At 44.4% G+C, this 20,644-nt stretch overlaps 1 protein-coding gene across 24 annotated transcripts in view; it reads left to right on the top strand.

Moving 5' to 3' along the window:
- Positions 1-20,644, top strand: part of MACF1 (microtubule actin crosslinking factor 1) — a 330,331-nt gene that overhangs the window by 13,293 nt on the left and 296,394 nt on the right. The window contains exon 1 of one of the 24 annotated variants that reach the window (XM_060623634.3): positions 472-768. The exons of the other annotated variants lie outside the window; for them this stretch is intronic. Within the exon in view, the coding sequence (XP_060479617.3) occupies positions 675-768 (94 nt within the window). The 5' untranslated portion in view covers positions 472-674. Of the gene's footprint in view, positions 1-471; positions 769-20,644 lie in introns of those variants that run through there. 24 annotated transcript variants of the gene reach the window in all.

Below are 20,644 nucleotides of genomic sequence, written 5' to 3'. Positions count from 1 at the left end.
CCTCAGTTCTCTAGGCCCTTCTCCAGCAGCTGCACAGGCCCAGCTCGGTCTCCTCCAGCCAGGGGGCTCCCTCCTTTGTCCCAGCGGCGGGTGTAGGTCAGCGCCGAACGGGGGTGCCCGCCCGCCCTGTGGCGTCGGCCCGGGGTCTCGCGGTCGCGGCGGCCCGCCCGGCCCTTCATTCGGACGCGCGTGGGGCCTCCGGCCCCGTGGCCCCCGCCTCCCTCGGCCCGCGCCCCCGGCTCCGCCGGCGGTGGTCCCCTGCCGCCCGCGACCCGCGTGGGCAGCCGGGGGGCCGGGCCGCGTCGGGCCGCTGAGGCGGCGGGAGAGGGGCGGGAACGGGCCGGGCCTGGCGCTCCTGACAGGAGGAGCCGCCGCCGCCGCCGCCGCGCCGGGGCGGGCTGAGGGAGGAGCGGAGCGAGGGGTGGGGAGGCGGAAACGCGAGCCGGGACCGGCGGAGCGCGAGCGGCCGGGTGCGGGCGGGCTGAAGAGCCGAGCGCGACTGCCAGGCCGGGCGAGGCGGGCGAAGAGCGGAGAGCGGACTGCCGGGGCGCCGCCGCCGCCGCCTCCCGCGAGTCGCACAAAGGGCCGAGGCTGGGGCCGCCGCCGCCGCCGCCTCAGCGCGCGGGCCTGGAACCGGCGCCCGCCGGGGCCCGCGGAGAGCGGCGCGGGCGGCCATGGCCGGCTACGTGCCGGGTCAGCAGCCGGCCAACCGCAGCCAGGAGAAGGAGTTCGTGCAGGCGTACGAGGATGTGCTGGAACGCTACAAAGGTGCGGCGGGCGGCGCGGCGGGGCCCCGGGGCTCGTCGGGGGTCGGGGACTCGCGTGGGGGGTGGCGGGTGGGCCGGGGCCCGGGCGGGGTCGCGCCCACCCCGGCGTCGGGGCCGGCCCCGGACCTGCTCATTCTCGGGCCGGCTTATTTGCGGAGTTGAGATAAGCCTGCGGGAGACGGCCCTTTCCCCAGCACGGGTTATATTAGCCGCCCTATTATCTGGAGGGAGGCGAGCCGGGGCGCTGCCTCCGGAGCCCCGGCGCGGTGGGGAGTTTCAGGGGAGGAGGAGGAGGAGGAGGAGTCGGGCGCGAGGAGCCTCCCCGTCCGCTCCCCGTGCGGGGCTCCCGTCGCCGAGGCTCCGCCGGCCGCGAGCCCGCCCGGGGGCCCTCGCCCCCCTTTGTCTCCCTCAGTCTCCGCTCCGTCGCGTGGCGGCCGGGGTCGGTGAATGTGCACTTTTGGGGAGAGGCCTCCTCCCCGTCCAGCCCCGGGGGCTTCGAGCCGGTGGAGGCGGGGGTCTGCCGCGGCTCCCTACCCCCCCCTCCCCAACGGCTTGCGGTGGCCTCGGATTGCAGCCCGGAGGCGCTCTGGCTGAGCAGTCCCGCACACCAGTGCCTCCTGCTAGGTCTGGGTGTCCGCGAGAAAGTTTTGACAGGCGGAGGGGCTGCGGACTGCGGCTCCCCAACTTGTCCCCGGCCGCCCGGGGGTGCCCTTCGCGCGCGAGGCAGGGGTGGGAGGCCTCGGGAGCTGAGGGCCCAACTCCGATCTTTAACATCCCAGGCCGGCGCTTTGTGTGGCAGCTGTGCTTTCACAGACTGGGAGATTTCCCCCAGAAACTCCAGAGGCAGCACTTTCTCCTGCTTTATTCAGCGGGGCCCTTGTGACCGGGCCTCTAGTTTCTTTTCTTCGGAAGGAGAGGGAACTTCAGCTCCTATGACTGAATCCAGCATACTTGTTTACGACACCTACCCAGTGAAGGGAAACTAATGCAGAAGCTGTAAAACGCTCCCTCTTTTTCTTCCCTTGTGGCATTAGAGTTCTGCTGGAGAATGCAGCAGAAAAGAGAGGCAGAGAGAGACAGAAATGAAATGAAATGCTAAAAAGGGACCTGCTGAGGAGGTCTGCTTGTTCCCTTCTGCATCAGCTCCTGTAAGCTGTCCAGGTTTCCCTGCCTGCAGCAAGTTTTCTGTCAGCCCCCTGTGGTCTTTCTTTTTAAGAAATGTGGTTCATTTCAGAGCACAAAGAGGTTAGATTGTGCTGCTGAACTTCATTGAAAAACTGCTGCTAAGTGAATGGTTCCATTAAGTTTCCTTTGCAGGCTTTTGGGCAACCCAGCATTCTTTTTAGGCGGAGGATACTCTGGGCCTGTCTTGGGCTGTGACAGCTTTAAAAACTGGCAGGATTATAACTCGAATAAGTGAAGAAATCTCAGCACCTCACTGGATCGTGTTACTGGTGGCCTCCAGCTGAAAGGAAGTTGGATTCCTAGGAAATGAAACTAGGAAAGAAGGGGGAAGTAGGGCTGGTTCCAGGAGGGGCCTCTTGTGCTCAGTCCTTTTAACTGGCTCACTTAGTTTGCCTTTCCTCTGAAGGATTTTGGTCAGGTGTATAGGAATTTGATCCTTTCCAGGCACAGATCTCTTTCTTGAGGGGAAGAATGAGTCGAAAATGGTTGGCCATAATAAATTAACTCAAGCTGTTTGAGTTGTTGTGCAGGCTGCTCTAGGATAGGTGCAGAATTTCTCTTCCCCCCCACTGCACCATTCTCACTGGGAAGTCTGGGTGGATTAGCATCCGGGCCTTTGTTACTTCGCTGTATGGAATTCTTGCATTTTCCAGATTTAGAAATCCCCTTACTGCCTTGATAGAACTCTTTACCTAAGCTGGAAACAGTGACTGGGAGTATAGTTTGGGAGAACAAAGACAGGAATTAGTTTTGGAGAGACTTGGGGAAATAGATATTGATGATGTTGGGGTTCTAGACTCTCATTGGTTGGCCACCAGATTAGTCGGAGCTCTCTCTCTGCTGCTGTTAATTTGTAGTCACTTCATTCTACAAATGAAACAGGATTTTGGTATTCAGAAGGAGAACTAAAGTTTTCAGCTGCATAAACTGTCCCTGGAAAGGGCAAAGGCTAGAAGGGAAGTGATGCATTTGTATTGTGAAGGGAATAGAGCAGTATGTATTGCAGCTGTATTAGGAATGGTTGTCAGGCATGGATTTTCCATAATTATGCCTGGCAACCATTTCCCTGTATGTTGGTAGTGAGCATGATTTTGGCAGGATTAGATGATTCAGCATGGACATAAACACTCTCTCTCATTTCCTAAGTATCCCAAAGGCTCTTTCAGAGCCTGACTGTCCAGCAAACAGGAGATATTAGATAATAACTCTCAATCCTAACATTTCAGAGTGGGTAGCAACCCACAGAGTCAGGGTATCGTTCTTCATTCTTTCAATCCTTCAACAATTAATAAAATATCTGTTACAAGTAACCCAGTGTTAGGCACTGGAGGTGTCAGAATAATGAATAAGATCTGGTTCCTGCCCTTGGTTATTCACATCTAGCAAAGGAAAAGACATATGCAAACAACCAATTATGATTCTATAAGTAGTAGAACAGAGATATGTATAATGCACTGTGGAAGCAAGAGGAGGGGTGAATATTTCCACTTGGGTTCATTGGGAGATTTGACAAAGGAGGTGACACTTGAGTGGGCCTTTAGGGATAAATGGGATTTAGTTAGATGGAGGAGGATGGGGAGGGGAGAAGGCAGGAATAAATATCACATGCAAAGGCTTGAAGGTACGAAGAGAATGGAGGGGTTTGAGGAATGGAATGTGACTAGTTGGGTATGACTCGAATTTTGGGAGCAGATGATACTGTAAAGGACTCAGAGTCAACTTATAAAGATTCCTTTATGGCTTTATTTCATGGGCAGTGGGGGAGTCAGTTATTGAAAGTTTTAAAAAAAGCGACAAGTATGCCAATTTTATTAATTCATAGTGGAGGACATACCAATCCAGTGATTGGAACACTTACATTGCAGTCTGAGGCACCCTTTTCCTTATACCATAGTGCTTATGAAGCTAATCAGATGGTTGCTTGGTACACATGGAAACAAAGGAAAGAGACATGTATTGTTTTGAGGAATATTTCATCCAGATGATTTGGGCCAGTCACAAAGTTTTCCTCTCGATAGATTGAGGTTGTTGTGAGCACCAAAGGAAACTAAGAATAGTCAGAGAGGGAGGAGAACCAGGATCTGACTCTTCCTGGGATAGGGACAAACTCTACGGAAGTAGCCAGCCACATATGGGCATAGTTTTAGGTTTTAGAGAAGAGGTTTAGAAACAAATACAATCAGGTTTCTGGTGGTTGGTTAAGCAGGAGGGTAATATGTAAGTTGGTTTGCGCAGAATTAGACTTTTGTGTTTTCACAAAGCCTTAAAGAGTCTTTACATGCCAGGCGCGGCAAAGAATAAAAGAGAACATTCACATTTCAACTTTGGTAACGTGGACTCTCTGGTACTTAAAAACGTCAGAGTTCTCACTAGGTGCCATGGGTTTTAAGAAGCTAGTTAGGACTGATTTTTGTTTACTTGTATCCCAAAAAAGAACTTACAGAACTCACTGTACAGAGAGGAGTGAAGGGTCTGTGTGTTATTTAACGTTCAAAACTAGCAAGGCAGCACAATATAGTAGAAAGAGACAAGGCTTTGAATTTCTTTAGCCTTGTGCTCCAGTCTGGTCCTGTATGACCTTGGAAAAGTTACTTAACCTGTAATCTGTGGGTTTCTCACCATGAAAATGGGGATGATAATACTAACTCCTTGGGATTCATGAGAATATAAATGAGCTATTGGCATGTATGAGGCCATTCACATTTAGAAAAACTTCCATGGAGATAATACTTTACTTTTTACAACCTAGTTTCATATTTCTTATCTTATTTGATCTTTATAATATTTTGTAAGGAAGGTATTATACACATGGATAAATTTAGGCATAGAGACTTAAATTACTGTCCAAGAGCCAGGATCCAAGACTTCTAGATGAAGGTTTCATATTGTATCGCAGAAGGAAGTTTTAAAATCAGAGCAGTGACTTGGGTTAAGTGAGATCATTGTGAAGATACTTTACTTATTTAAAGTTTATTTATTTATTTTGAGAGAGAGAGAGAGAGAGAGAGCACGTGCGCGAAAGTGCAGGGGAAGGACAGAGAGAGAGGAGAGAGAATCCCAAGCAGGCTCCGTGAGATCATGACCTGAGCTGAGACCAGGTACCTTTGTGAAAATACTTTATTAATATCATTGTTGTTAGTTTTTAGCCTCTGAGGGGTAGCCCTTAAATGGCATGTATTTCCAGATCTCTCAACTGTGGAGAATTTATTTTCCTTTTATTATGGGAGAGGTTTCATGGTATGTAAATTACTTTGACATTGAGAAAAAACATTTTTTTAAGTAATTTCTATGCCCAGTGTGGGGCTCGAACTCAGGACCCCGAGATCAAGAGTGGTGTGTTCCATGGACTGAGTCAGTCAGGCACTCCCACTTTGAAATTTTTATACAAAAACAATGTAATGCAAAGTGATAAAGTTTTGTTAACACATTGGTTGGAAAATATATTCTGAGGCTTAGTATTGTTTAACTAAATGACTCTCTGAAGCAACCTCTTGGTTAAATGTAAACTCAGGTCTTAAGTTCCTTTTTAGAACATAGCCCTTGAATTGGAGTGGATAGCTTCTAGACAGAACAATAGAATAATTGCTACTTCTGGACATGGACACTGTTAAGTCAGAAAGTGAGTCAAGTCTGTCTGCTGGGAAATCACAAACTTTGGCCACATTCATGCTGTTGAAATCATAAAACGTGTGCATGTGCTAACAGTGCTTATGGGAGCTACTGCCTTCCTCTTGGGTTGGGCTTGCTTGGCAAGTGACATAATACACGCCAGGGAAATGCATCTGCTGAGGCCTTATTATTCTGGTATGTTTCAGTGCCAATTTCAGGTTTTAGAGATGATGGTAGAAAGAAAGCTGTTCAGAGTGTACATTCCAAGATCAAAGTTCACAAGTAAATAATCATGGGTTGCAAAATGAATTTGTAGCATTTTTCTCAGTGGTCTTGAAAACACCCAGGCTCTCCTTTTACTAAATAAGGTTGGCCCTTTCAGCCTCTGGTAATTATAAGTTGAGCCATGTTGTGATGAGGTTGTGTGGTGTGCTACAGCTTCTCCTTTGTTCTTCATGATTTTGATTGGAGTGTGAGCCTCAGTTGTCTTGCTTCAACCCCGGGGTGTTTGCTCATCTCTGGCCTGGAGGAGCCCTTTCAGGTCTGTTAGCTTGGTGTGTAACATCTGAGAATGGTTATTTCAACTTTTATTTGGTTACTTTTAATAAAATATTGTTTTTAATTCCAGAACTTCTCAGTTCCTGGAATAAATTACAATGAATCTCTGATTCTTTGTCTCCAGCTTTCAGGGCTTTCCATAATTTGACTTACTCTGCATACCTAATTGTATCGACTATTGTCCAGCACAGCTCTCTGCTTCTTGTGGGTAGGTCTCAGTATTCATTCCCCCTAGATTCTCATATCTGTCCCCGTGCCATTCTGTCCTCTCTTCCTGGAAGGCCCTTTACCTTTATCTTTGATTATTCAAATCTTACCTGTTTTGTTTTGTTTTTAAATTAAAGCTAAGCATGGGACCTGTGTGCTCCATGCAGATTTCTCCCCTCACTTTTTCAGAAATTCATCTCTCCTTCCTTGATCTTACAATGTCTACCTTACAGTCTCTTAACCTCTATTCTGTTTTGTATTATTTTTGCATTGCCTCATGTCTGTTAGAATCGTTTCCCAATGAAATTTTATGCTCTTTCAGCGTAGGGACTTTTTATAACTTCTTTTGTAAGTGGTTGATTGGCAGGGAGTTTCTCTCAAGAGAGAAGGGGCAATCATATGAGTACTTTCAAGTCATATTTTAAAATAATTTTCTTTTCAAATTATAAAAGTAATATGTATATTTAATGTAGAGCATTGTAAAAAATACAGGAAAGTATACAGTTATAGATTATACACCTTCCTTATTTGTGTGTGTGTGTGTGTGTGTGTGTGTGTGTGTGTGTGTGTGTAGGGGGAGAATGGAGAGGGAGGCTGACTAACAGATAGATGTGCTCTGGCCAGAGAGAATGCAGTGCTCAAGGACAGGCCATCTGGGATCTGATACCCTCAGCTTGCTGTGGCTCCATAAATTTGTGTGGCAGTGTAAAAGTCTATTCTTATGGGGCACAAGCATTTATTTTTCTTTCTCTGTTCAAAATTTGCTTTCTTCTGCATAACCATGTGTCAGTCATCAAGGATGTGCCAGTGATCCGGGATGATTTGCCTATGACGAGTTAATTAATTGGTCAGTCAGTATCTTTCTTTTGGGCAAGGACCATGCCAGCTGTACTACTTACTGGATTCCCTCTTACCACAGCAAATTTCTATTGTGAATTTTGTTCAGAAAGGTAAACACAATTCCTTTGTGTTGATGAAAAGAATGAACTTGCTTGAAGGGTCTTTTGGAGCTCAGATGGTTTCAACCCTCAGTTGCGTTTTGGATTGAAACATAAAGGAAGGGATTTTTTTTTTTTTTTTTTGGCTGTACTTTTTAGTTTGTGAACAATAGTGAATAAGCTCACATTGTACCTACTCGTGCCTATAAGCAGATACTGTGTTGGGGAAAGTGGTGGTGGGGAGATGAGGGGCCACTGAGAAACATTAAAAGAATGATATGAGTGTGCCTGGGTGGCTCAGTCAGTTGAGCACCCAACTCTTAGTTTTGGCTCAGGTCATGATCCCAGGGTAATGAGATCGTGCTCCGTGTCAGGCTCTCCGCTGAGCGTGGAGATTCTTTCTCCCTCTCCCTCTCTTCCCCCACTTGTGAGCATGCAAGTAGAACACTGTCAAATAAAAATGAATGAATGAATGAATGAATGAATGATATGGAGATTAGGGGTAGAGGGAGAGAAGGTCCTGAATGTTAAGATGAGGAACCATTATGAGATGGATAGGATTAACGTAGCAGTTGTGTAAATGATGGATGAGAGTGGAGCTTTATTCTCTAGGAGGTCACTCTTGTAACTGTGTCATGAGGTTAGATTAAGGGATGTTAAAGAGGAGAGGTGTATATTTGAGAGACATTTTGGGCAGGTACAGGGACTTAAGTTTAGATCCTAACGTTGATAACTCTTTTTCTAGAAGATTTTGCCTGAAGAAAAAAAATTAACTACCCCTTATGCTAGGGTTATTCCAAAATAAAGGCCTCTTTTATCTTGTATAAAAATCTTTTGAAGATTTTACTCCATTTTGAACTTGTTAGATAGGGCTGTGCATTTGAACCTGTGACTCACAGTTGTGTTGCTGAGTCTTCTTATTTAAATTCATAATGCTGAGTGCCCCAGAATGACACTTCTACCCATTCTCTGGACAACCTTCATTGTATGCTTCCAGGAATACCAGCCAAGAATTGCACAAGAAATCCTCTTAAATGTCTTCTAAAATCTTCAGTTATATCTTGAACTGCTAATCTCCTAGGGTGTCAGGGGGCTTGTTTGGAGGATCCATTCATTCATTCGGAGTAGATATCCGAACCAGGTAGTAGGCAAAGTGTTGAAGAAACAAAGATATTGTCCTTGCGTCTCTGTGGTCTTACAGTCAAATGGGGAAAACCTTTTGGTAAACTGACAGTTACAGTCCATTTCAGGGAGTGCTATCAGGTAGATGCTGGTGTTAGGGAAGTGGAGGGATGTAGCCACTCTGGCCAGGGTGGGAGAGGGCCAGCCAGGGAAAGCATCCAAGAGGAAATGCCTGAGCTGTCACCTAAAAGATTCTGGACTTGGGGCCAGAAGTTCCGGTAAAGGGCATTCTGGGCAGCATGAACAAAAGTGAGTGGATGAGAGAGCTTGAGGAGAGGCAACATGGGGTATTAGTAAGGTCTGGGTGTAGGATGTGAGGGAAGGAGAAATGGGAGGAGGTGGGAAAGGTGGGAGGGCTTGAAGTGTTGAGGGGCTTTGTCATACTGTATACAATTTGGGCTTTATCCTGCGGGCTTTTGGGAGCCATTGAAGGATTTGGGGCAAGGAAGACTATGATTGGATTTACACTTTAGAAATATTTCCCCTCTGGCAGCAGTGTGAAGGAGGACTGCAAAGGGGCAGGGCTAGTGACCAGTTAGGAGGCTGTCATAATTTAGGCAGGACGTGATTAGAGTTTAAGGTTGTGGAAGTAGTAATGTACCCAAGCGGACAAGTCAAGAAATGGGATTAAGGGGTAAAATCCATGGGTTTTGATGACTAACTGAATGTGGTGTATGAGGGGAAAGGCAAGCACCTAGGATGACTTGGCAGGTTTCTGGGTTTAGGTTCTGTATGGGTGGGTGGGATCATCAACTAAAAAAGGGAGTATAAGAGGAAAAAGCTTATTTGCGGTGACTTGGCAACAGTGTTGGTGCAGGGGAAGATATGGAGTTAGTTTCTGTGTGTTGATGTCGAGGTGGTCTTTGGGATACTGGGCAGAGGTGTCCTGCAGGTAAGGGGTGTAGCACTCACGCATAGATGTGTGATGAGTCAGTCATCAGCAATAGGTGAGTCAGTCATCAGCTTATAGAGTCCCAGGAATGGACAAGGAGATTGCTGGGAGAGTGTGTACTGTGAGAAGAGGTTTGAGGCAAAAATTCTGGGGAACTGCAAGGGGGGGGGAGGGGTGGTTTGGGAGCAGAAGAGGAGGATCTCCTGAAGGAAACTGGCCTCCAAAAGAGAGTGCCCAGAGATGCAGGAGGAAGAGAAGTGAATTCCAGAAACAGTCTGTGTTGCACAGTGTCAGATTATGAAGAAGTCAAGCAAGATAAGGACTTTTGGCTCTAGAATACAAAGGTCACCTTTACTGGAGCATTTCCAGTGGGGTTGTGGAAAGTGCAATCCCGAAAGCAAGCAGTGGGTTGGGAAGCAAATGAGGAGTGCAGACATGAAGTCCATGAGCCTTGAAACCTGGACATTGAAGAAACAGGAGGAAGGCATTCTAATTTTTTTTTTTTTATGTTTATTTGTCTTTGACAGAGAGAGAGAGAGAGACAGAGCATGAGCAGGGGAGGGACAGAGAGAGAGGGAGACACAGAATCGGAAACAGGCTCTGGGCTGTCAGCACAGAGCCAGACACGGGGCTCGAACTCTCGGACAGTGAGATCATGACTGAGCCAAAGTCGGAAGCTCAACTGACTGAGCCACCCGGGCACCCCCATGGAGGAGGGCATTCTAAAGAGGGGGATGTCGGGGGTGGGCAGAGGAGGGAGTTTTGTTTGTTTATCGTGACACAGGAGAGATGTAAACATGTTTAAGTACTGTTTGGAAAAAATCAGTAGAGAAAGAGAGTTTAGTAAAATTCGAAGAAGAGAGAATAATCCATGCAGGGTGGGTTCAAGAGTAAAAAGAGGAATGTGTCTGCTGAAAAAGATTATAGAGGGAGGAAGGCAAGAATACAGGTGGTTAGCTACAGGTGTAGGAACTGGAGGGAATTTTCTCTGATGGCTCTTATTCTCTCTTTGAAGTAAGGGATGGAGTGATCTGCTCAGAGGAGGGGCTGTGTGTTTGTGTGTGCGTGTGTGTTTGTGTTTGTGTATGTATGTGTACACACTTGCATGTGCATGTTCCTTCCCTCTAGCTGCAGGCGCTCTCAGTAACCTGAGTGTAGATGCCGAGAAGGCAGATAGGAGGATTGGTCCAGGATCAGTTTTCCAGCATAGGAGTGATGGAAGAACAAGTGGTCCTTGTAGAATAAGGGGTCCTTCCAAAAAATGTAACTGCTTGATTATTCATTGTTTGTATTGCTGTCTGGCTGGCTTGTGTTTTATTCCCCTAGCAAAATGATAAGCTTTTTCAGGGCAGGAATCAAATATGTAACTTTTGCATTCCTTTCTATCATTTAGTAAAGTATAGGCCAGAAATTGATTCATATATATATACATGTATAAAATATGTATGTGTATGTGTGTGTGTGTATACACACACACACACACACACACACACACACACACACACACACGAGTTGACTTAATCTCACTTTAGTGGTCAGGGGCATTTTGATTCTTAACACAGAGGCTTTTCTTACCTTTGGTCTTTAATCCTCATCTTACTATCTGGTATGGAGAGAGCGGGGTACAATGGTTAGAGAGGGAATTCCATTTAGCTGTGGCATAAATCTCACAGGCTAGCTTCACTTATTCTCCCAGGGTAGTTGAGTTTAGAAACGTTTGTGCTTTCCATGAAGGCTGCAGGATTAGTATTCCCTAGTCTATTTAGACCAGGCTTGTGAAGACCAGGGTTCTTTGTAAGGCTAGACAGAGTGCCTATTGTCTCCACAACATGCAACCTCCTCCTTGTTTATTTTGGCAGGCAGGCAGCGAACGTGATGGATTTGTTCTCATGACTCAGAGTCCTCCCTGCCTTACCTTAACAGGTTCCTTATAATCACTACCTTTCAGATGGTGATAGTGTCCTTCAGCATTTATCTGACCTTTATGTCTAAAAAGAGTATTGGTTACCCTTTCCTTTGTCCTCGACTTGCTTGGTTTCTTCACCTTTAGTCTAGAGTGGAGGATATTTCCTAATGTATTAGGTCCAGCTCAGAATTGGCATTATGTGCATCCTTGGGCTGTTAATTGGCCTACTCCCCACAGTGTGCTTGTTTTCTGCTCCTTGTTTTGTAAATTTGGACTCTGTTTCAGATGAATTTGACATGAGTCACTCCAGGGAGTGGAAGGTGTGTCTCCACTAATTTGGAGAATCTTTGATCTTGTTTCAGTCCCTGGTTTGGCTTATCAGGTACAGTTTCTATGTCCCGCTAGAGGTGTGTATATCTGCTTGTGTCCCTTGCCTCTGGTTTCACTAGTGCAGTGAATGGTCCACTTCAGGGGATGCATGCCACTTTGCATGTATGGATTCTTTCTACTGTCCTTGTCATTGCTGGCAGCAGAAGTGCCTCTAAGAGCCTCTTTGAATGTAGCAGAGTATCTAACACTGAATAGAGTTCATAAACCCTCTGTCTGCCCTGTAGGACTTTACAGTACAGTAAACATTACAAATGACAAAAGACAATAAGGAATGTGTAAGCAGTTGAATAAATAATGGAAGGTCATTCCTCATTTAGCTACCATTTTCACAGTAGAACATATCCCAGAAAGAGACCTAGTCCTAAGGGAAAGGAGACCAACAGAGACAAAATCATCTTCTGTTCCAACTTGGATGGCAGGCGAGCTGCCCTCCATGGCTCCTTGATGCCGGGAAGTTTCTCAATAATGTCCTGTCTCGTCTCATGCAGGACCTTATTGCTGTGTTACCTTTCTTTGTGGCTGGGATGGGATCCTGACAGGGTCTCACTCTCCAGTGACCTGTAGCTGAAGTGGTAGGCAGGGAGAATATGCAGAAGACTTGTGTTCTCTGGTGCAATTATCTTTGTAACATTAGGAAGTGCATCCCAGACCTACTGCAAACGCTCCAGCCCTCGCAAACACCACAAATGAGCCATAAGCCCTGGGGTCAGGGTTGGGTTCGAAAGAAGCTGGTTTGGGCTGGTCTGGGACACCTCAAGGGTATAAGTATGTAGGACCCATCCCAGCCTCTGTTGGTTAGTTTCCCAAATGGAAAACAGGGACCAGAGTAGTTTAGGTGCTTTTAGGTCCTCACATCTTTCAAAGGACTTGTTCATTGTTTGTATTACTGTTACTGTTAACAAGTATGAAAACAGTATTCATGTAATACTGCCTTTTTAAGGAAGAATGGGGAACTGTCAGGGGCTGGAATTTCCCTCTACTGTCACTGTGAGAGAGAGGGAACATTAGATTCTCATCTCTTAGTCCTCTTCTTTCTGATCATCCTGTGGGTGGCTCCTGGAAAGGGGTGAGGCAGATGAGGCCCTGGCAAGAATATGTTGTTGAGAAGGGATAAGAGGCAGTATCCAACATAGCTGTAGCACAGGTGGTATGTTAGCAAGAGAAGATAGATGTGGGGGCAGTATTCAGGGGGCTGGTAAAGGCAGAAAATATTTGCTGTCATCATTAGTTGCTTCCCTTTGCCTTTGCCTACATATGTTGTCTCACAGCAGAGCCAGAACCCCTGTGTTCTTTTGCTGTTCCTCCTTCTCCTTTTCTTGATTATATCTCATTTTCTGACTTATAAAGATGTGTAATACCCTTAATAGACTTGTAGTGATGTGGAAAGTTAAATAAAAAAGTTCCAGAGATTGAAAAGCTAAGTGGTGATTTGATTACAGTCTTTAAGTGTAACAAGTGTTTTTCTTACAATTCATCATAAACCAAAACTGCCTGGGAGCATTTGTTACTGTGTGTTTTGTTACTTAACTTTTTGTGTGTCTTTGTCTGAACTTCCCAACCTCATTGTGATCTTGTTGAAGGTGTAGGTTATAACGAATGAGATGTGTATGATGCACTTCATGAATTGAACCACTTTGCAAATGGTGGTGGTGGTTATATTTTCTTTGTATTTCCGGCAACTTCAGGCACCCTCATGATGGGTTTTTGCATGTGGTTGTCCCACAGACAGCTGACACTTGCTGTATCCAAAATGGGTGCCATCATCTCCATTCCTTCTTCCAGACCTGCTTCTCCTCTCGTGTTCCCCATCTCCATGACTGCCTTCCCCATCCACCCGATTGTTAAAGCCAGAAACCAGGGCTTCGTGTGTTCCTCTCCCTCATGCTGCCCAGGCAGTGAGTCTTTTATCAAGTCCTGTTGGTTCCATCTCCATCTCTCTCCGTCTGTCACCTCCTCCAGCCTCATGGCTAGTACACGAGCCCAGGGCCTTACTACTGTTGTGATTCCTTTTGACAACTTAACCCTTTTGTCCCCGTTGGTCTTTCTTTCACACTCCTACCTGGAAAAAAATCTTCAGAAGTACTAAACTAATCATGTCTCATGGTATAAGAGAAAATAGGTGTGGGGGCTGTGTTAAGGGGGATGATAAAGACAAAATATTTGTTGCTATCATGAACTGCTTCCCTTTGCCTACATATTTTGTCTAAGAGCAGACTTGGAACTCCTCCATTTATTTGTCTTCTTCCTTCCCCTTTTCTTGCGTACATCTCATATTCTGGTTTATAAAGAGAGATGCTGCTTGTAACCCCGCGGTGTTCCCATTGCCTATACAGTAAAGACCAAACATGCAACAAAAAGTTTATTCCCTGCCTGCTTCTTGCATTTTTCACCTTGTCAGGAAGAAGCTATGTCCAGTTGCCTTACCATGCCAGGCTGGAGAATGTCTCTGTGTGCCAATGTTGTTTCCCCTGCCTGGAATTTTTCTTTTACCTGTTAACCTCACCTGCCAGTAAATTCCAGTTTACCCTTAAACACAATTCAGACATTGTTACTTTTGGGAAGCCTTTCCTTACCCTTTCTTCTCACCTGGTTAATCTCTTTCCTCCCTGCTACAGTCTTCTGATATGCATATCACAGTGGATTGTGGTTTGGTTGGTTTTATGATTATATCCTCTACACACTTTAAGTTTTGTTCCCGAGCCTTAGCACAGTGCCTAGCACATATAGGTGCTGGAGAAGTATTTGGTGAGCGAAGATTGTGCACCCAGATTTGTTACAAATGTTCACCGCATGAAATCAGTCTACATAATACATAAGAGGATATGGCATTAAATACTAGTAGAAGACATTTCAGCGACTCCTGTTATTGGGGTAGTAGCATTAGTTTGTTAGAATGGTGTGCCATTTTTGCTCTTAAAGAATTTCAAGAAATAAAGCAGTCTCATAGATGGTTTAATTCTTCATTTGCTAAAGATAGGAAACTGAACCAGATGTTCTTTGGAGGATCCTTTTAGATCCCTGGCTCTTGAATCTGAATGTATGGCTAGCTTTCATCTAGGAGTCAGTATGAGATGTTTCTGTGCTGAGTGCTTTGTGTATACTAAATATATAATCTATCCTTTTCAAGGGCCAAAGGCCAGTGTGTTACGGCAGATGGAGAATTCCACTGTGCAGACTATAATGTAGTTTTCTCATATGATCTTCTAAGTCCTATCTCATGAAATTTTAGAACTATATATGCCCTTAACCCCCCTTTCCCTTTTGGAATGTTATAGTTCTACTTCACCTTACTCTCGGAACTCCATATTCTACTTTGTTTATTGTCTCTCTACTAGAATGCAGCGTCATTGAGAGCAGAGATTTTTGTTGTTGTTGTTTGTTTATTAACAACAACCAAGAAGAGCATCCGACATATAGTAGATACTCAATAAATAATTGTTGAGTGAATGAACTACAAATGATCGGTTCAGCTCACTCTTCTTATTCCTTGTAAGGGAATGAAGTGAGGCATGGAAAGGGGCAATAACTGGCTCAAGGTCACGTAACTAGTTAGTGCGAAAGCCAGATCTCCTCACCAGGTGAATGGTGTTTTTTTCCATGAAATCATGCTTAATTGTAGTTGCATTTGATACTGATGTGCAGTATGGTCATAACTGTAACTGTGAGCAGAGTACGGGAGAGCAAACTAATATGGACTGAGCCCTTACTAGATGCCAGGTGCCTTATCTCATGTAATCATCACAAATAGCATCCTATGGCAGTCCAGTGACATGGGTAGATTTCACAGATGAGGAAACTGAGGCTTAAGGAACCTTAAATAACTTCCCTGAGGATCACACAGCTCATAAGTGGCTGAATTGGGTTTTGAACTCAGGCCTGATAAACCCCACTTGGCAATAGGCCTTTTTAACCTTAAGGGGCTGTATAATATTTTGAATTTGTGGTCTGAATTGCTTCAAGATTTGCAAGTCAGACTACTTTTGAAACGGTCTGATTTGAATGGCTCAAGTAGAATTGCAGAAATTGTTTACCTTAAGACAGCCCCATCTAACAGTGGGGTTGTGGGAATAGGGAGGAGTCTGTAGGGCTCTTGAGTAAAAAAAAAAAAAAAGAACCCAATTCCGTGCTGTGGGTAGTGCTATATACCCCCACTCAGTTATATCACATATAGTTAAAGTTCAGACTTCCTTTTTAACCCAGGTATCCAGGACCACTATAGGAAGATGATTATGTCACACTCTTGTGCAGTACAGCTGCTTCTGAGTGTGTTTGGTAGTGCTCTTATGCCCCCAGAGCACAAAGACAATGCCTAAAATGTAGGACAGGTAGAGCAGGAGAGGAGTGAACCCAGTTGAAACTAGCTGTCTGTGGTAAGTAGGCAGACCATAATTACCTGTGTTGCTCAGAGACCTGAGCTGATAATGGGGATGGGGAGAGGTCACACCCATTCTTTGGAGAAATGATGGGAGTAAATAACTCTTAGTTTCCAATTTATTCCAGAATCATTTGCTCACCATTCAGAGTCACGGTGGTGATGTGGACTTTTGAGTTGGCACCTTGTCACCCCAATCATCCAAGCATAAGGTTAACTTTTTTTTTTTTTTCATTAGAGAGGTCCCCTTGGAAACCAGCCATTCATTTTCATCTCCCTGTTAGCTTCCTCTCAGGTAGCTTTGTGTAGCCTGCCTTAGAAAGGAGAGTAGGGACAGAACCAGGAGGCGAGAGGAAATTGATAGCAAGGTGGTAGAGAAACAAAGGATTAGGAGATTCCTCTGTCCTTTGGGAGTTTGGCCCTTTCAGGAGCTGATTGCTGAGATGGGAGTAGAGACCTGGGAGGAGAGCTGGTAAAGGGAAACAGAATAGTGTGGCACTCCGTGGTCCTGGGAGGACCTGCAGCATCTGCAGCATCTGGGGGCTTGTTAAAAATGCACAACGTTAGGCTCCGCCCCAGATGGCTGAGTCAGTTTTCATTTTTGCAAGATTCCCAGATGATTCTGTGCACATGAAAGTTTAAGAAGCGCCAAGTTGGTGATTAAGTGGTTCATTGCAAGGGACTTTGGAGTCAGACAGACCTAGGATTGGAACCTGGTTTGACTATTTACTAGCTGTGTGACCTTGTGTAAATTATTTAACCTCTCTGTGCTTCGGTTTCTCATCTGCAGAATAGGGGAACTCTCTAACTTGTAGGGCTGTTGGGGAGAGCAAATGAAATACTAGTGCATTTTTCAATTGATGATAGCTTAGATTTAATGAAATTTAGTAATGTCTGTAACATACCAGATACTGAGCCTGGCACAAAGTAAATAATAAGTGTTATTACTAATAAGTTAGTGAAATTTATAGGAATAAAGAGCCTTTCTCTCTTTTCTCTCAGTACATTTGTCTGCAATTTTATAAAAGTGTAGTCAGCATGTATATATTCTTTGGTGTTTTGCTTAGCATTATTTAATACTAGCAATTGCAACAGTGGTAGTTAACACATATAGTGCTTAATGTGCCAGGCACTATTTTAAGTACTTTATATATAAATTCATTCAGTCCTTAGAGTAACCATATGAGAGATGTATTATTATCTCTATTTTCAGATGAAGAAATAGAACAGAGAGGTTGACTTGCCCAAGGTCACACAGCCAGTAAATTGCAGAGCTAAGATTTGAATTGAGGTGGTCTGATTCTAGCATCCATGCTCTCTATTTTCATGTACTGCCATTGTTCTCAAATTTATGTGGTGTAATGGAAATCAGAAGACTTGGGCTGGATACCTGACTGCCACTAGCTTATTTGTACCTTGGTCACGTCATTTTACTTCTCTCAGCCACTTTCTGTACTGTAAAAATGGGAGAGTTAGACATGATTGATAAGGTCTCTTCATTGATTCATTCAACACATAGTGATTAAAATAGAAATTTTGGTAGAAAATCGTATCCAGGGAATTGGTTCAAAAGTACTTGTTCAAGCAGGTTGGTGTAGTTAAGAACAAGGGGTTTGAATCTAGGCTCCGCCACTTCCTGGCTTTATGGTGTTTGGCAACTTAACCTTTCAAACACTGATTTCTTCGTTAGTAATGGGGAGAATAGTTCATACCTTGCAGGGATGTTGTTAAGTTTGAATAAGATGATGTGGGTTGGCACCTAGCATATGTGAGGCATATGGTGGATCATCAACATACGTGAGTTCTCTTTCCTTCTTTCTGTTCATCCAGGGATGGTTAGGAAAGCAGATATACCAGATTCAGAATTAGAATCTGTCTTGGTCCTAATGTGTTTTTTCCTTAATGGTATTCTCACTGTTAGGAGATGAGAAATAGTAGAGAAAGAGGTGTACATATAGCCAGGTACTGTCATTTAAAAATAACCCACCTTTTGATTTTAAATTAAAATTCATTTAAAAATATATAGTCTAGGGGCACCTGGGTGGCTCAGTCGGTTGAGCATCTGACTTGGGCTCAGGTCATGATCTCACAGTTCGTGAGTTCGAGCCCTGCATCCGGCTCTGTGTTGACAGCTCGTAGTCTGGAGCCTGCTCTGGATTCTGTGTCTCCCTCTCTCTCTGCCCCTCCCTCGCTTGTACTCAGTCTCTCTCTATCTCTCTCAAAAATAAATAAACATTAAAAAAATTTTTTAAAATAAAAAATAAAAATAGGTAGTTTATAATAGGATAATCAAAAAAAACATGACATGTAATTTTCCTGGGGTTGCCATAACAAAGTACCAAAACCAGGGGGCTTAAACAGTAGAAATGTATTGTCTTACAGTTCTGGAGGCCAGAAGCCTGAAATCAGGGTGTTAGCAGGATTCATTCCTTCTGAGGGCAGTGAGGAAGAGTCTGTTCCAGGCCTCTCTCCTAGCTTCTGGTAGCCTCAGAAGCTCTTTAGCTTGTAGCTGGTGATCTCTGTCTCTCAGGTTTCACATCATTTCTGTGTCTCTGTGCCCAAATTTTCCCTTTTTATACAAATCCAGCCTGATATTGGGTTAGAGTCTATCCTAATGACCTCACCTTAGCTGGATCAATTTTAAAGGCCTTGTTCCCAGATAAAGTCACATTCACAGGTCCTAGGGGTTAGGACTTTAACATCTTTTTGGGGACACAATTCAACCTATAAAAACAGAAGTTCAGCTGCTTGCTTACCTGAAGAGAGGAGTATATGTGAAATTAGCTTTTGCTGGTCTCTTAAGACTTATTACCAGGATTTTCTCAGTAGGGACACAGGAAGAGTTCAGGTTTAATCCTGGTCTTGCTAATTCTGCTCTTTGGTTTTGGCTACATATAGGAAAGAGCTGAGATGGACCTGGTTTTGTAGCTTCCATGGGTGATGTTTCACTTTTATGGGCCGAATGGATATTACTGTTATTAGTAGTAATAATAATAAAGTCCCATTAGTTGAGTTTTTACTGTGTGCCAGGGACTATGTTAAGCACTTTATATATATTATACCATTTAATTTGCAGAATGGCCCCATGAAGTTGATATTATCATCACTTCTTTTACAGAGGGGAAAATTGGGGCTCAGCTGGTGAAATAACTTGCCCAAGGTCACAACTAGGAAATGGTAGAGCAGGCATTTGAATCTAGCTCTGTGAGACTGCAGAGCTCCAGCTCTTAACCCTTAAACTTTGCCTTCACTTCCTTGAATACAACTGTCTGGCCCCAGTCTCTTTTTCTCTAAAAACTCCTGGTTCTGGAAGCATGCTGACTGAAGGGGTCAGGGAGGTGACCTTTACTTGCATTCTTGTGAGCTCTTATTGTTTGTGAGTGGGAAAGGGAGTATGACTTCAGCTGACACTTTTTACCAGTGGTTTAAGACTTGTCAAGGGGCCCTAGTCAGGTGTGGGACATTATGAGTTCCTTTAAAATAAAAATACTGTCCTAGAACCAAAGAGGAAAAAACATAGTTCGATTATGTTTGTCTAATTCTATTGTTACTACAGAATTACACATGCTCATTGTAATAAATTTAAGCAGTACAAAAAAAGAGTAAAAGTTCTCTTTTCTAGTATTTCTATTTCTCTACTTTGTCTGACTGGTCAGGGTAACCAGTGTTGAAGGTTTAGTCTGTATTCTTCCAGCTTTTCCCTTGCTAATCTTATTTTGGAACTGCCCTCTTCCCTCCTTTACTCCTTCCTATTGGTCACGTCTCCTCTTGTCCCATAGCCTTACCTCTTATTTATTTTTGTTGCCATATATCCGGCTTACTTTTGGGTGCCCATTGGTACTTAGGATTTATGCGTTTGCCAGAGCCACCCCCTTTCCTGAAGAGTCTTTCCCCATCTCTCCTAGTGAAATCCTACTTATTTGTGGAGCTCGGCTCAAGTCCTCCTTTTCCCTTTAATCCTTTGTAAACCATACTAACCTGTGATCACTCATTTTGCTTCTGAACTCATAGAGTTAACTTAGAAACTTAGACTACTCATTTGCCCTTTGACCATGTAATGTATCGTCACTGGTATTTTATTATTTGCATTTTAACTTCCCACATATTTGCCCAATTAGATGTGCTCCTGGGGCTCACAGATTATGATTTATTCTTCTCTCTATTCCTTATTTTGCCTAGCACAGTGCCCTAATGTTAGCAAGTATTCACTAAATGTTGATGTGGTGAGATCTTAATATTTAACATCCATTTAAAGATCAGGTGCTCAGAGCTGGAAGGCTGAGGAACACTTAACTGATGACATCATCTTGCCTGCCTGTCAGGATGGGGTGTGTGCCACTGAGAGGAGTATCGGCAGATGAAATACTTGTGCAACAGGTTCTATTTCCTCCTCTGGTGAATGGGATTAATACTTCACATTGGGGAAAAGAGATAGTAAGTGTAGGAGGAGGGCTGACAAGGGAATGGAAGGGAGGATGCTACATTGTTAGATATAGGGATATGGCTTTATTAAAAATATAAATAAAAGGATGGTGTAATGCAGAGAGAAGCTTCTTGGAACCAGTAGGCTGATTAGACAAGCAAGCTTCTCTGGTGCAAACCAGTTATTAATTGCCATTTATTTTCTTTGCAATAAAA

Source organism: Panthera onca, chromosome C1, assembly GCF_046562875.1.
Source record: "Panthera onca isolate mPanOnc1 chromosome C1, mPanOnc1 haplotype 2, whole genome shotgun sequence".
NCBI lineage: Eukaryota > Metazoa > Chordata > Mammalia > Carnivora > Felidae > Panthera > Panthera onca.
The sequence above is the reverse complement of the archived record's forward strand: the minus strand, read 5'-3'. Positions and strand labels throughout refer to the sequence as shown.